At 53.5% G+C, this 12,652-nt stretch overlaps 1 protein-coding gene across 1 annotated transcript in view; it reads left to right on the forward strand.

Moving 5' to 3' along the window:
• Positions 1-12,652, forward strand: part of MPPED1 (metallophosphoesterase domain containing 1) — a 58,277-nt gene that overhangs the window by 18,757 nt on the left and 26,868 nt on the right. Inside the window, exon 2 of the mRNA XM_075602788.1 lies at positions 7,461-7,642. Within this exon, the coding sequence (XP_075458903.1) occupies positions 7,461-7,642 (182 nt within the window). The remainder of the gene's footprint in view (positions 1-7,460; positions 7,643-12,652) is intronic.

Below are 12,652 nucleotides of genomic sequence, written 5' to 3' on the forward strand. Positions count from 1 at the left end.
CCTATATACGTTTGACTGCTGCAGTATAATGTTAATATCTTGCTCCCTGAGCATGGCTTGGTTTTAAATAAATAAATAATAATCTTTTTTCTAGTGTTTAAAATATATATATATATACTAGCTGAGAGACCCGGCGTTGCCCGTGAGTGAAATTTCCCGCTAGGAAAAGGTGGGGGGAGGGACAATGGACAGGAGATGGGGTGGGGGGAGGGACAGTGGACAGGAGGAGGGGAGGGACGGGGACAGTGGACAGGAGGGGACGGGGACAGTGGACAGGAGAGGGTGACAGTGGACAGGAGGGGGGGCAGTAGACATGTGTGGGGGGGCGGGGGACAGTGGACAGGAGGGGGGGACAGTGGACAGGAGGGGGGGACAGTGGACAGGAGGGGGGGACAGTGGACAGGAGGGGGGGACAGTGGACAGGAGGGGGGGGACAGTGGACAGGAGGGGGGGGACAGTGGACAGGAGGGGGGGGGACAGTGGACAGGAGGGGGGGGGGCAGTGGACAGGAGGGGGACAGTGGACAGGAGGGGGGGGGACAGTGGACAGGAGGGGGGGGGGACAGTGGACAGGAGGGGGGGGGACAGTGGACAGGAGGGGGGGGACAGTGGACAGGAGGGGGGGGGGACAGTGGACAGGAGGGGGTATAGTGGACAGGGGGGGGGATAGTGGACAGGGGGGGGTGACAGTGGACAGGAGGGGGGGAGAGTGGACAGGAGGGGGGGGAGAGTGGACAGGAGGGGGGGGAGAGTGGACAGGAGGGGGGGAAGTGGACAGGAGGGGGGGTGAGAGTGGACAGGAGGGGGGGTGAGAGTGGACAGGACGGGACGGGGACAGTGGACGGGACAGGGACAGGACGGGACGGTGACAGTGGACAGGACGGGACGGTGACAGTGGACAGGAGGGGACGGTGACAGTGGACAGGAGGGGACGGGGACAGTGGACAGGAGGGGACGGGGACAGTGGACAGGAGGGGACGGGACAGTGGACAGGAGGGGACGGGACAGTGGACAGGAGGGGACGGGACAGTGGACAGGAGGGGACGACGACAGTGGACAGGAGGGGGACGACGACAGTGGACAGGAGTGGGACGACGACAGTGGACAGGAGGGGGACGACGACAGTGGACAGGAGGGGGACGACGACAGTGGACAGGAGGGGGACGACGACAGTGGACAGGAGGGGGACGACGACAGTGGACAGGAGGGGGACGACGACAGTGGACAGGAGGGGGACGACGACAGTGGACAGGAGGGGGACGACGACAGTGGACAGGAGGGGGACGACGACAGTGGACAGGAGGGGGACGACGACAGTGGACAGGAGGGGGACGACGACAGTGGACAGGAGGGGGACGACGACAGTGGACAGGAGGGGGACGACGACAGTGGACAGGAGGGGGACGACGACAGTGGACAGGAGGGGGACGACGACAGTGGACAGGAGGGGGACGACGACAGTGGACAGGAGGGGGACGACGACAGTGGACAGGAAGGGGACGCGGAGGCAGGGAGGGGGGGAGTGAAAGGCAGGGGGAGTGAGCGCCGGGGAGGGGAGGTGAATGAGCGCCGGGGAGGGAGGTGAGTGTGATGGGGGGGGGGGGTGTGAAGAGAGGTGTGTGCGTGTGTGTATACCCGGCGTTGGCCGGAGGCAGGGGGGGGCGTCAAAGGCTGGGGGGCCTCAAAGGCAGGGGGAGGGGGCGCGTCAAAGGCAAGGGGGGGGCCGTCAAAGGCAAGGTGGGTGCGTCAAAGGCATGGATTCCTCCCCCTGCATTTCCTCACCTGCCAGCATGCCACGCTCCTCGGGCTGCCACTGGTTGTCTCCCCCTCGTGGCCTCCGCCGACTCCCAGTGGCACAAAGGAGGTATTAACTCCCTGCCGCCCTCCTCCTGCTCCTCGGGATGTTGAGCCTTAGAGAGCGTGCTGGGGGAGGTGGGTGAAGTGGGGGGGGGTGAGGTGGGTGAAGTGGGGGGGGGGGGGTGAGGTGGGTGAAGCGGGGGGGGTGAGGTGGGTGAAGTGGGGGAGCGACACACACGCGACACCTACCTCTACTTCCGGGTGACGCCATCTTCTCAATTGGATGGCGCGAGGGAGGAAGGGGGTCATGCCGGTGAAGGGAGGTGAGTGTGATGGGGGGGAGGAGAGGTGTGTGTGTATACCCGGCGTTGGCCGGAGGCAGGGGGGGCCTCAAAGGCAGGGGGGGTGCGTCAAAGGCAGGGGGGTGCGTCAAAGGCAGGGGGGGCATCAAAGGCAGGGGGGGGCGTCAAAAGCAGGGGGGGGCGTCAAAGGCAGGGGGGGGGCGTCAAAGGCAGGGGGGCGTCAAAGGCAGGGTTGGGGGCGTCAAAGGCAGGGGGGGGGTTGCGTGAAAGGCAGGGAGGGGGGGTTGCGTGAAAGGCTGGGAGGGGGGGGGGTGTTGCGTGAAAGGCAGGGAGGGGGGGGGGGGTTGCGTGAAAGGCAGGGAGGGGGGGTTGCGTGAAAGTCAGGGAGGGGGGGGTTGCGTGAAAGTCAGGGAGGGGGGGTTGCGTGAAAGTCAGGGAGGGGGGGTTGCGTGAAAGTCAGGGAGGGGGGGGGTTGCGTGAAAGGCAGGGAGGGGGGGGTTGCGTGAAAGGCAGGGAGGGGGGGTTGCGTGAAAGGCAGGGAGGGGGGGTTGCGTGAAAGGCAGGGAGGGGGGGTTGCGTGAAAGGCAGGGAGGGGGGGTGTTGCGTGAAAGGCAGGGAGGGGGGTGTTGCGTGAAAGGCAGGGAGGGGGGGGTTGCGTGAAAGGCAGGGGGGGAGGTTGCATGAAAGGCAGGGGGGGAGGTTGCATGAAAGGCAGGGGGGGGGAGGTTGCATGAAAGGCAGGGGGGGGAGGTTGCATGAAAGGCAGGGGGGGAGGTTGCATGAAAGGCAGGGGGGGGAGGTTGCATGAAAGGCAGGGGGGGGAGGTTGCATGAAAGGCAGGGGGGGAGGTTGCATGAAAGGCAGGGGGGGGAGGTTGCATGAAAGGCAGGGGGGGGAGGTTGCATGAAAGGCAGGGGGGGGAGGTTGCATGAAAGGCAGGGGGGGGGAGGTTGCATGAAAGGCAGGGGGGGGGAGGTTGCATGAAAGGCAGGGGGGGGAGGTTGCATGAAAGGCAGGGGGGGGAGGTTGCATGAAAGGCAGGGGGGGGAGGTTGCATGAAAGGCAGGGGGGGGGAGGTTGCATGAAAGGCAGGGGGGGGAGGTTGCATGAAAGGCAGGGGGGGGAGGTTGCATGAAAGGCAGGGGGGGGAGGTTGCATGAAAGGCAGGGGGGGGAGGTTGCATGAAAGGCAGGGGGGGGAGGTTGCATGAAAGGCAGGGGGGGGAGGTTGCATGAAAGGCAGGGGGGGGAGGTTGCATGAAAGGCAGGGGGGGGGAGGTTGCATGAAAGGCAGGGGGGGGAGGTTGCATGAAAGGCAGGGGGGGGAGGTTGCATGAAAGGCAGGGGGGGGAGGTTGCATGAAAGGCAGGGGGGGGGGAGGTTGCATGAAAGGCAGGGGGGGGGAGGTTGCATGAAAGGCAGGGGGGGGGAGGTTGCATGAAAGGCAGGGGGGGAGGTTGCATGAAAGGCAGGGGGGGGGAGGTTGCATGAAAGGCAGGGGGGGAGGTTACATGAAAGGCAGGGGGGGGAGGTTGCATGAAAGGCAGGGGGGGGGAGGTTGCATGAAAGGCAGGGGGGGGGGAGGTTGCATGAAAGGCAGGGGGGGGGAGGTTGCATGAAAGGCAGGGGGGGGGTTGCATGAAAGGCAGGGGGGGGAGGTTGCATGAAAGGCAGGGGGGGGAGGTTGCATGAAAGGCAGGGGGGGAGGTTGCATGAAAGGCAGGGGGGGGAGGTTGCATGAAAGGCAGGGGGGGGAGGTTGCATGAAAGGCAGGGGGGGGAGGTTGCATGAAAGGCAGGGATCCCTCCCCCTGCGTTTCCTCACCTGGCAGCCTGGCGCGCTCCTCCTCGGGCTACCAGTCTGTCTCTCCCCACTCCTGGCCTCCTCCGGCTCCCGGTGGCATAGAGGAGGTAGTGCGCGGCACCACCTCCCTGACGCTCTCCTCCTCCACCTCGTGCTCCTCGGCGGTGTCCGTTGTCGGGGATGGTGAGGCGGGTAAGCGGCGTGTGTGAAGGGGGGTAGCGGCGTGTGTGTGGGGGTGATCCTGAGAGAGCGTGCTCTGGGGGTTGGGGGGAAGTGGGAGAGCGGCGGGGAGCGGTCTCGCGGCGGAGGCGCACGCATCTCCCCTCCCTGTGGCTGCAGGGAGAGGTGGAGAGAGCCGGAGGAGCGATCTCGGGGATGGGGAGCGTGCTTTGGCGGGGGGCCAAGAGCCCACCCCCCTCAGAGCCGTGTGGGGGCTGGAGCTGTCGGCAGTGAATGCGGCCGTTAAGTAACGGAGCGGCGGTGAAGGGCGGTAAGTAGCGGCCAGTAAGTAGCGGAGCAGTGTTGGGCAAGTAAGTGGTGGTGCTGGAGCGGTGGCGTGGCCGTGAAGTCGTCCATTGCGGGCGGGAAGGAGCGGAGCGGGCGGGAAGGAGCGGAGCGGGGGGAAAGTGTGATTTGGTGGTCGGGTAAGAGGGGGGAGGGGGAGGGGGAGGGGGGGGGGGCTGGAATAAAATAATGTAAATGAAATGTAGATGTTGTAAGTGTGTGTGGCGGCCATTTTTGAAATTAAATTAAGAGTGCGTATGTTATTAAGGGAATAATGTAACATTGGCAAAGCGGGACATTGTATAATGTCAATGTAAGGTACATGTTGTAAGTTCGTGTGGCGGCCATTTTGGAAAGTAAATAAAGAGTGCGTAGGTGAAGGTACGGGCAGGCATTGTTGTAATAAAAATGTTTTGATATATATTTACTGTATATTTGAATATATGTGTTTTTAGTAAGGCAGTCTTGATGGTGCGTGGGAGTGTCGTCGTGTGTGCGGAGGCCATATGGGCGGCCATGTGCACAGGGACTGTTGGCCGGCGACTGCGGAGGGAGAATGGCGGTTGAATGTGCGCGGCTATAGGGAGTGCGGTTGTTCCGGCGGTTAGTCCGGGCATGTGCATATGAAGGAGGCCATATGGCCGGCCATGTGCACAGGGAGTGTCGCGGTTGAATGTGCGCGGCTATAGGGAGTGCGCTTCGTCCGTTGTGCCTACAGTTCTGGCTACAGGGGAGTAAGCATGAGTGTCAGCTACAGGGGAGTAAGCATGAGTGTCAGCTACAGGGGAGTAAGCATGAGTGTCAGCTACAGGGGAGTAAGCATGAGTGTCAGCTATGGGATGACAGTGTGTACACAGGGGTGACAGCATGACTGAGATGTGGGATGACAGGTCAGTGTGAGTGTGTGTGGAGTGTGTGTGTGTGTGTGTGTACACATGAGTCGGAGGTACAAAGGGGTGACAGCATGACTCAGAGGTGTGTGTGTGTGTGTGTGTGTGTGTGTGTGTGTGTGTGTGTGTGTGTGTGTGTGTGTGTGTGTGTGTGTGTGTGTGTGTGTGTGTGTGTGGTTCTGGGCGTGTGGTGTGACTGCAAGTGTGTGAGAGTGAAGGAGGTGATGTCACAGTGGGGCGTACCTCTTGGCCAATGAGAGTCACGGACCAATCAGATTCACCGCAGATAGCACTAACCTCACTAACCATTCGATTTTATATATTAAGATATTCTTAATCTCTTGCTCAGGCGTGGCGAATTCCTGTCCTCCAGGGCCCCCTGCAGGCCAGGCATTAGGGATATCCCTGCTTCAGCACGTGTGGCTCAATCAGGGCAGTGGCTCAGTCGAGCCACCTGTGCTGAAGCAGGGATATCCCTATCAGGGGCTCTGTCTTTGACTGAGCCACTGATTGAGCCACCTGTGCTGAAGCAGGGATATCAAGAAAACCTGACTTGCTGGTGGCCCTTGAATACTGGAGTTGGCCAGCCATGCTCTTAGTACGCTGTCTTTGCTGCAGAATTGAAGACTATCACTAATCCTTTGTTGACGTCTAGTGGGAGAGCCACAAAAGTTGGCCACCCCGGTCCTTGCTTCCGAGGTTACCATGGTAACCTTTAGACTGCACTGGGCTGTGGGGAGAGCTTCATGTTAACCTCTCAGATACACAATATTTGAAACACTTTTATCTCCGGACCAAAGTATCAGATTTAAAAAAAAAAATGAAATAAAAACGGAGCTAGAAAGTAAAAAAGATCAGCGCGTACTGCTGCTTTATGTAAGGATTCTGCTCGATCCGTGCCGGGTTTTGGTGCGGTTCAAGTTTTCCAAGTCATCTGCCCTTTTTGCACACGGTCGGCATTTGGTGTGCTGGCAGCATGCTATAAAAGGCTGGAGTTAGTAGTAGAAGTCGTCTAGGTTTTAACATTTGCAGCTCCTGTTGGTCTACGTTGTCACGCTTTACCCTTTTGCCTGTTTTGATTCCCCTGTTGCTGACCCTGGACCGTGACCCCGACCTCGCTGCCTTCTGCCTGCCCTGACCTTTTGCGGGTCTCCTGGACTTTGCACCTCTGCCGACAGCCCTGACCTCTGCCTGCTTACCGACCACGGATACTCTTACAGGACTCTCTCCCCGGGCGCTGGTCGGGTTATTTGCATCCCTACCTCAGCCCTGCGGGTCCGCCTTCTGATTTTGAGATGAGCACCGTCACACTTTGCAGCAGCAAACCCCTGAATTGTTACTTCTATATTCTTCATTTATATGGATCGGGCGTCTCCAACAGGCAAAAGTTCCCAGCGCTCTATGTATCAAAAGGATACTTCCAACGCCATGTCATTATATTGTTGTAACTCGCACTAAAATATACCTACGAGTCTATGTATTTACCTTAAGTCTGGAAGGGGGCCCGGGGCCCGACTATGTTGCATATGTTTTTGTCTTTCTCGGTGGTATCATTATTTGTTACTCCTTGGTGCCGCCCTCCTTCTTCTGAACCGAGGCGTCAAATTACATCACGTTACCATGGCAATGCGACGCCTTGCGACGTTACGTTGGCGACGCCCGCTGTGTCATTTGGCACTGTGGTTCAGAAGGAGAAGGAGGGCGGCAGCAAGGAGGCGGCCCCACCACAGCTAAGTGCGGGAGAGAGAAGAGCTGCTGGGGGGCCCGAAATGTTGTTTTTTTCACCACGGCCCGAACCCACTCTCGGCGGCCCTGAGCAGGAGGGAGTGCAAGGAGAGGAGAGGAGAGACAGCAAGGAGATTAGGAGGAGGAAACAGAGAGACAGAAAGGAGAGGAGACAGGTGAGATGAGTAGGAGGGGAAAGAGGAGCAGGGTATGATGGAGGAGAGAGTGAGGTGGGGAAGAGGAGACAAGGGACAGCCAGGCATTATAGGGAGGGGGGAAAACAAAGAGTAAAGTTTCATTAATAACCTTTCAGATCTTCTAGATTGGTGTATGTTACGCTGGGTACAGCTAGTTGTATTATAATTCCTTGTATTGTATTGTCTTTGTGGGCACTATACAAATAAAGATATAATATATACTTTATACTTTGTTTTTCTATAGGGTGGATCCTGTGCCCCATGATGCCCCGAAGCCTCCTGGATATACCCGATTTGTCTGTATTTCTGATACCCATTCACGAACTGACCTCCTACAGATGCCATATGGAGATGTTCTAATCCATGCCGGAGACTTCACTGAGCTGGGACTTCCTAGTGAGGTGAAAAAATTTAACGACTGGCTTGGTGAGTTTGAAAGAAATGGCGTTGGGTTTGCAGGGTCATACATCACTGGTCCTAGCTCCGATGTTCAGCAACGACGACGGGGGTGGGGAGGCGGGACCAGTGTCCCGGAACCGGTGGCTGCAGGGGGCCGGGCGGCGTTGGAAGTTGGGCCCGACTCTCCCACACTGCTACCCGGGCCCGCCCCTCTCTCCGTCACGGTCCCGTGCCGGGCCCCTCTCTGGCTGGTGTACGCCGGAAGCTGAACTCAGCTTCCGGTGCACACCGACGTTGGATAGATGCCGGCCAGCGGCAGCAGTGTGGGAGAGCCGGGGCCCAGCAGGAACCAGAGCCCTGGCAGCCGGATGCACAATTGGCCTGCCCCTGGCCGGACCCAACTTCCAGCACCGGCCGGCCAGGCCCTCCGCAGCCACCAGCGTAGTAGGCCTGGTGTGGGAGAGTGAGAGAGGCCTAAAGCAGCGTGGGAGAGAGACCATCTCCAAGGTAAGTGTAAGACTGTATTTGGGAGGGTAGTGTAAGACTGTATTTGGGAGGGTAGTGTAAGACTGTATTTGGGAGGGTAGTGTAAGACTGTATTTTGTGGGGGGATTGTGGGGGGAATTGTGTGGATATTGGGGGGGAGTTGTGTGTGTGTTTGTGTGTGTGTGACAGGGAGGGAGGAGGGAATGAGTGGGAGGGAGGAGGGAATGAGTGTGAGGGAGGTAATTGTGTGAGAGGGGTGAGTGAGAAAGAGAGGGGAGTAAGAGTGAGATGGGGGAATAAAGGAGGGGGGCTTGCAATACTGCCGACAAAGGGGGGGGGGGATCGTAAGACCACCGACATAGGGGGTGGGAAGTCTAAGTCGAAACTGTAGTCCTGGGCACTGGGAAATCTGCGGCAGCCCTGTTAAGCAATATAAAATTGGATCTGGTGTGTGAGTATTTAATTGCTACGTGATACAGTGGGATTATGTTATCTCCTCTCACCGTGCATCTTAAACACTTGAATAATACAGAACACCTGGGAGGTTTATAAAGTTTTGTACACTATAAATTAATCCATGATGAACTCTCCTGTAGGGCCCCTAAAAGATATCACAGCATACAACTAACCTGACTGTGTACCTTACATTTGGTCCTTCATGCGCAGTAGTTGAAGTATTGTGGTACATGGAAGTGTGGAGTACCACCAGCATTTATTAAGGATGGGCAGGTTCGCGAGTGCAAAATCCAAAGTTTGTTCGAAAGTGGAATTAACTTTAAAATCAGAGTGAATTCTGAGCCAAACACTGAATAAAAGTTCAGCTATTTATGTGTTTTGATTGTTGTTTTTACTGTCTTTTTAAAAAAAAAGTATTTAATTGTTAGAAACTGTTCAAACTTCTTTTTAGATTTTTGTTCGAAAATATTCCCCCAAATCTCGCTTTTTGTTGGATTTTTTCCCCCCTTCATTCTCCCTCCCCCTCCCCCCCTTCCAAAAAAAACTGTATACGGGACAAGGGTTAATACATGGTTATTAGATTTGCAAACGTGTGAGAAAGTTTCGCGCGTCTCTGGTGGAGACAGCCCAACCTCATATATTTCGTCAGCGGTGACTGCACAGCGCTGTCCACGGAATGCGTATTACTGCTTGTTAGGGGCCGCTCTGTAAACCAAAGGCCTCCACCGTCTGTTTAAAGTGCGCGGTCTGGAAGAATAGAGTTTTCTTTATTAACAACAGGCAATTCATGTGAATTTATGTAAATTTAGGCCTCGATCTATATATGAGTTTGGGAAGATTGATATGCTCTTTTATTATGTGTTAATTGATATACATATGTTACAAAGTTAACTTACTGCACATGTATAATGCAATATATCATCCTTTTTGTTTTTTTTATTGCACTGTATTTTCACACTTTAATAGGCCCCATAGTCGGAGTTCCATATGGGAAAAAAGGTGCGCGATACGTCGTGTAAGAAGTGTGTCAGAGTCAGTCGGATTTGTATCACTCATTTTTCTCCATCTCCAAACCTACAAGTTCAGTTTTTTAGGGAACAAATGAGAATATTTACAAACCAATGCACACCATCCCTTTTACAGGGACTACTGAGCCTCTGATCGACTGAGCCTCTGATTCAGCCACCCGTGCTGAAGCAGGGACTGATTGAGCCACTTGTGCTGAAGCAGGGACTGTACCTTAAATTACAGTTGAGCAAATCTGGTCCGTTGTGTCTCATAGCTGCGATGACCTTGATAACGAGTGGAGGTCACGGAGTGAAGTCCTGTTACTGCGCCTACTATATTGCGACACCGAGCGGTAACTTGTCAATGTATTTCTTCCGGGTTAAAATATATTGTATTTATAAATACACAGCCCAGCTAGTAACCCCTTCAGGGCTGGAAGGGCTGCTCATGCATTTCCTATTGAAGGCATTAAAGCCCCTGCTTTATTGGTTAGCCTGCAGCCGTTAGATAAGAAGCTGAGCGCTGCGTACCAGATGCTGCCTTCCCTCGTATAGCGAACAGGTCACAATTCAAACGCTTAATTAGTTTCATGTAGTTTAACTTCAATACATTTAAATTAGTTTGCTTTTTTGTATTCCTTTTCGGAAGGAAGGGGCCTGTGTGTTTGGGAGATGATCTTTGCAAGTGGCACATTTTATACACAGATGTCTGACTTTTTCTCCTCCCTCCTTTGCTAAAAATTGTAATTGTTTATCTGTTCCCCCCCCCACCCCCCGTTATACGGCTTCTCCTTTATTGCGCTACTTTTGATTTCTATTGTAACCCAGCTGTTGGGCCCTGTGGAACATGCCACGTGTGTATATACAGTTTTTCTGGTTTTCGGGGGTTTATTTTTTTCATAAAATCTGCGTTTATTTTTTTTTTCTGCTTACATTTTATTTGAAAATATATATATATATCGGTGTTTATCAACGTTAAGGCCGCGCTTATAGTGCCGGCGACGCGACCGATGACGTCCGTCGTCGTCACTAGCGAAAATTAAACTTTAGTTTTAAGCGACGTCGCTGGCGACAAGGCCAGTGATGTCGCGCAGGGGGCGGGCAGCGCTCTCTGATTGGTTTAGACACAGTCACATGTGGCGACAGTCTCTAAAAAACAAAATTTACCCGGCTTCCAAATTTTTGGCCACTCTGTCGCTGTCGCGCTTACTATAAGCGCTTGCGACGGAGTCAATGTATTTGTTTCGGAGCGACGTCGCGTCGCCGGGCACTATAAGCGCAGCCTTACAATGAAAGGAAATTGACACCGGTTTGAATTTGGTGTTTATCGGTGCAATTTTGTGGTTAGTTTCGGTGATCCCCGGTGACGCCTCCGTCTCCTACCGGTGCACAGGTTGCAGCACGTCACTGGTGTATCTTGAAACAGGCTCCGCGGCGAGGTGAAAAGTTGATGAGTGGATTACAATAAACCTTCTTTTTGGCGTGTGCCTGTCCTCCGCTTATCCGACGTAATGCGTCCCGCAAACCGTCATCGGATTGCGGGTCCATGTTAATCCGCGGTGGTGACTGTCGGATAAGCGGTTCCAAAGTCGGATCAAGTGTCCGCTGGATACCGAGAACCACCTGTATATATCGATGTATACACACAAATGCATACCACAACAACATTTTTATACTTAGATTATTATTAATGTTATTATTTAGATTATTATTAATGTTGCCCTGATGGACACAAAAAACACGTTACTGCATTGTTTGGAGCAAATTGCACCATCTTGATTCATTCCACATAAAGGGGTTAATTTATTAAATCAGCCATTGCTAAAAGCTGCAGCTGTGTAGTGAAAACCCCAAGAAAGTCTATTCTATTTAATATCGTACAAAAATGAACCATTCTCTTATTGCTGCAACTGGTTCTTTGTGATTGAATGACAAGATGCTACAGTCAATTAATTTTATACTATACAGCTGCATTCAATAATCTTAGGGACATCATTTCTATTAATTATTATCCAAGGAGAAAATATGCTGTTGTCAGAAATAACTGCTCTCACTTTACAATAGGTTTAAAAGATGGAGACAGGTGGGTATATTTTAGGGTTGATTTATCAGGTTCGGAATTCTTTAAGCAGTCATTTCTGAAGACATCCTATGCTGCAGATTATATTTATAGTTCCGAATATCAGAATAGCTGCACCGTGGAGTCAGTAGCTCGAGTCTTTACCGGAGGCACGTGCAGCGTTCTTGAAGCAGTTTGATTTGTAGTCATTTGCATTTCAATGGACCCTGGTATTCTTATAAATCAGAGCTGGATGAAGCAGACTTCCACCGCACGATGCTATTAGAGAGAGAAAAAACAAAGACAAAGCCATTAGGAAAATGAGTGGGAAGGATCTGCGTGGGACAGACAATGGAAGCGCTTTATATCAAACCTGCCCAACTAAAACTAAATGTAAAACAATCGAGGGGCTGTATACCAATGAATCTATTCGGAAGTGTGTGCATTTTGATCTGGGCCAGGTGTGATTATAATAATTTGTTAATGTTCTGCTTATATGATGTTTGTTTTTGTTATATACTGTACTCTTTAACCTTCCTTGGCTAACTTTTCTATACCCATTCATCTTAATCCTTCCCTTTCCCCTCTTAAATTCTATCTATCTATCTATCTATCTATCTATCTATCTATCTATCTATCTATCTATCTCTACCTATCTATCTATCTATCTACATCCACCTTAACCCTTCCCTTTCCCTTCTTAAATTCTCTCTGTCTCTCTGTCTCTCTCTGTCTCTGTGTCTCTGTGTCTCTCTGCGTCTCTCTGCGTCTCTCTGCGTCTCTCTCCGTCTCTCTCCGTCTCTCCTCTCTCTCTCCCCCTTGGTTAACCTTTTTATACACATCCACTGTAACCCTTACCTTTCCCTACTAAAATAAGATGCACCCTCCCTATCTATGATAGATAGATGTACAGTGGCGGATTTCCCGTTCTGCCCGGGCCGAAGGTGGCAAAATTTGGGGTTGGCAAAAATGTCCGCCCCCGTATACTTTTTCTGCGCTCTCCAGCCTGATGGGAAGTCATTTCGCTGT

The sequence above is a fragment of the Ascaphus truei genome, chromosome 5 (genome assembly GCF_040206685.1).
Source record: "Ascaphus truei isolate aAscTru1 chromosome 5, aAscTru1.hap1, whole genome shotgun sequence".
In the NCBI taxonomy this organism is placed as follows: domain Eukaryota; kingdom Metazoa; phylum Chordata; class Amphibia; order Anura; family Ascaphidae; genus Ascaphus; species Ascaphus truei.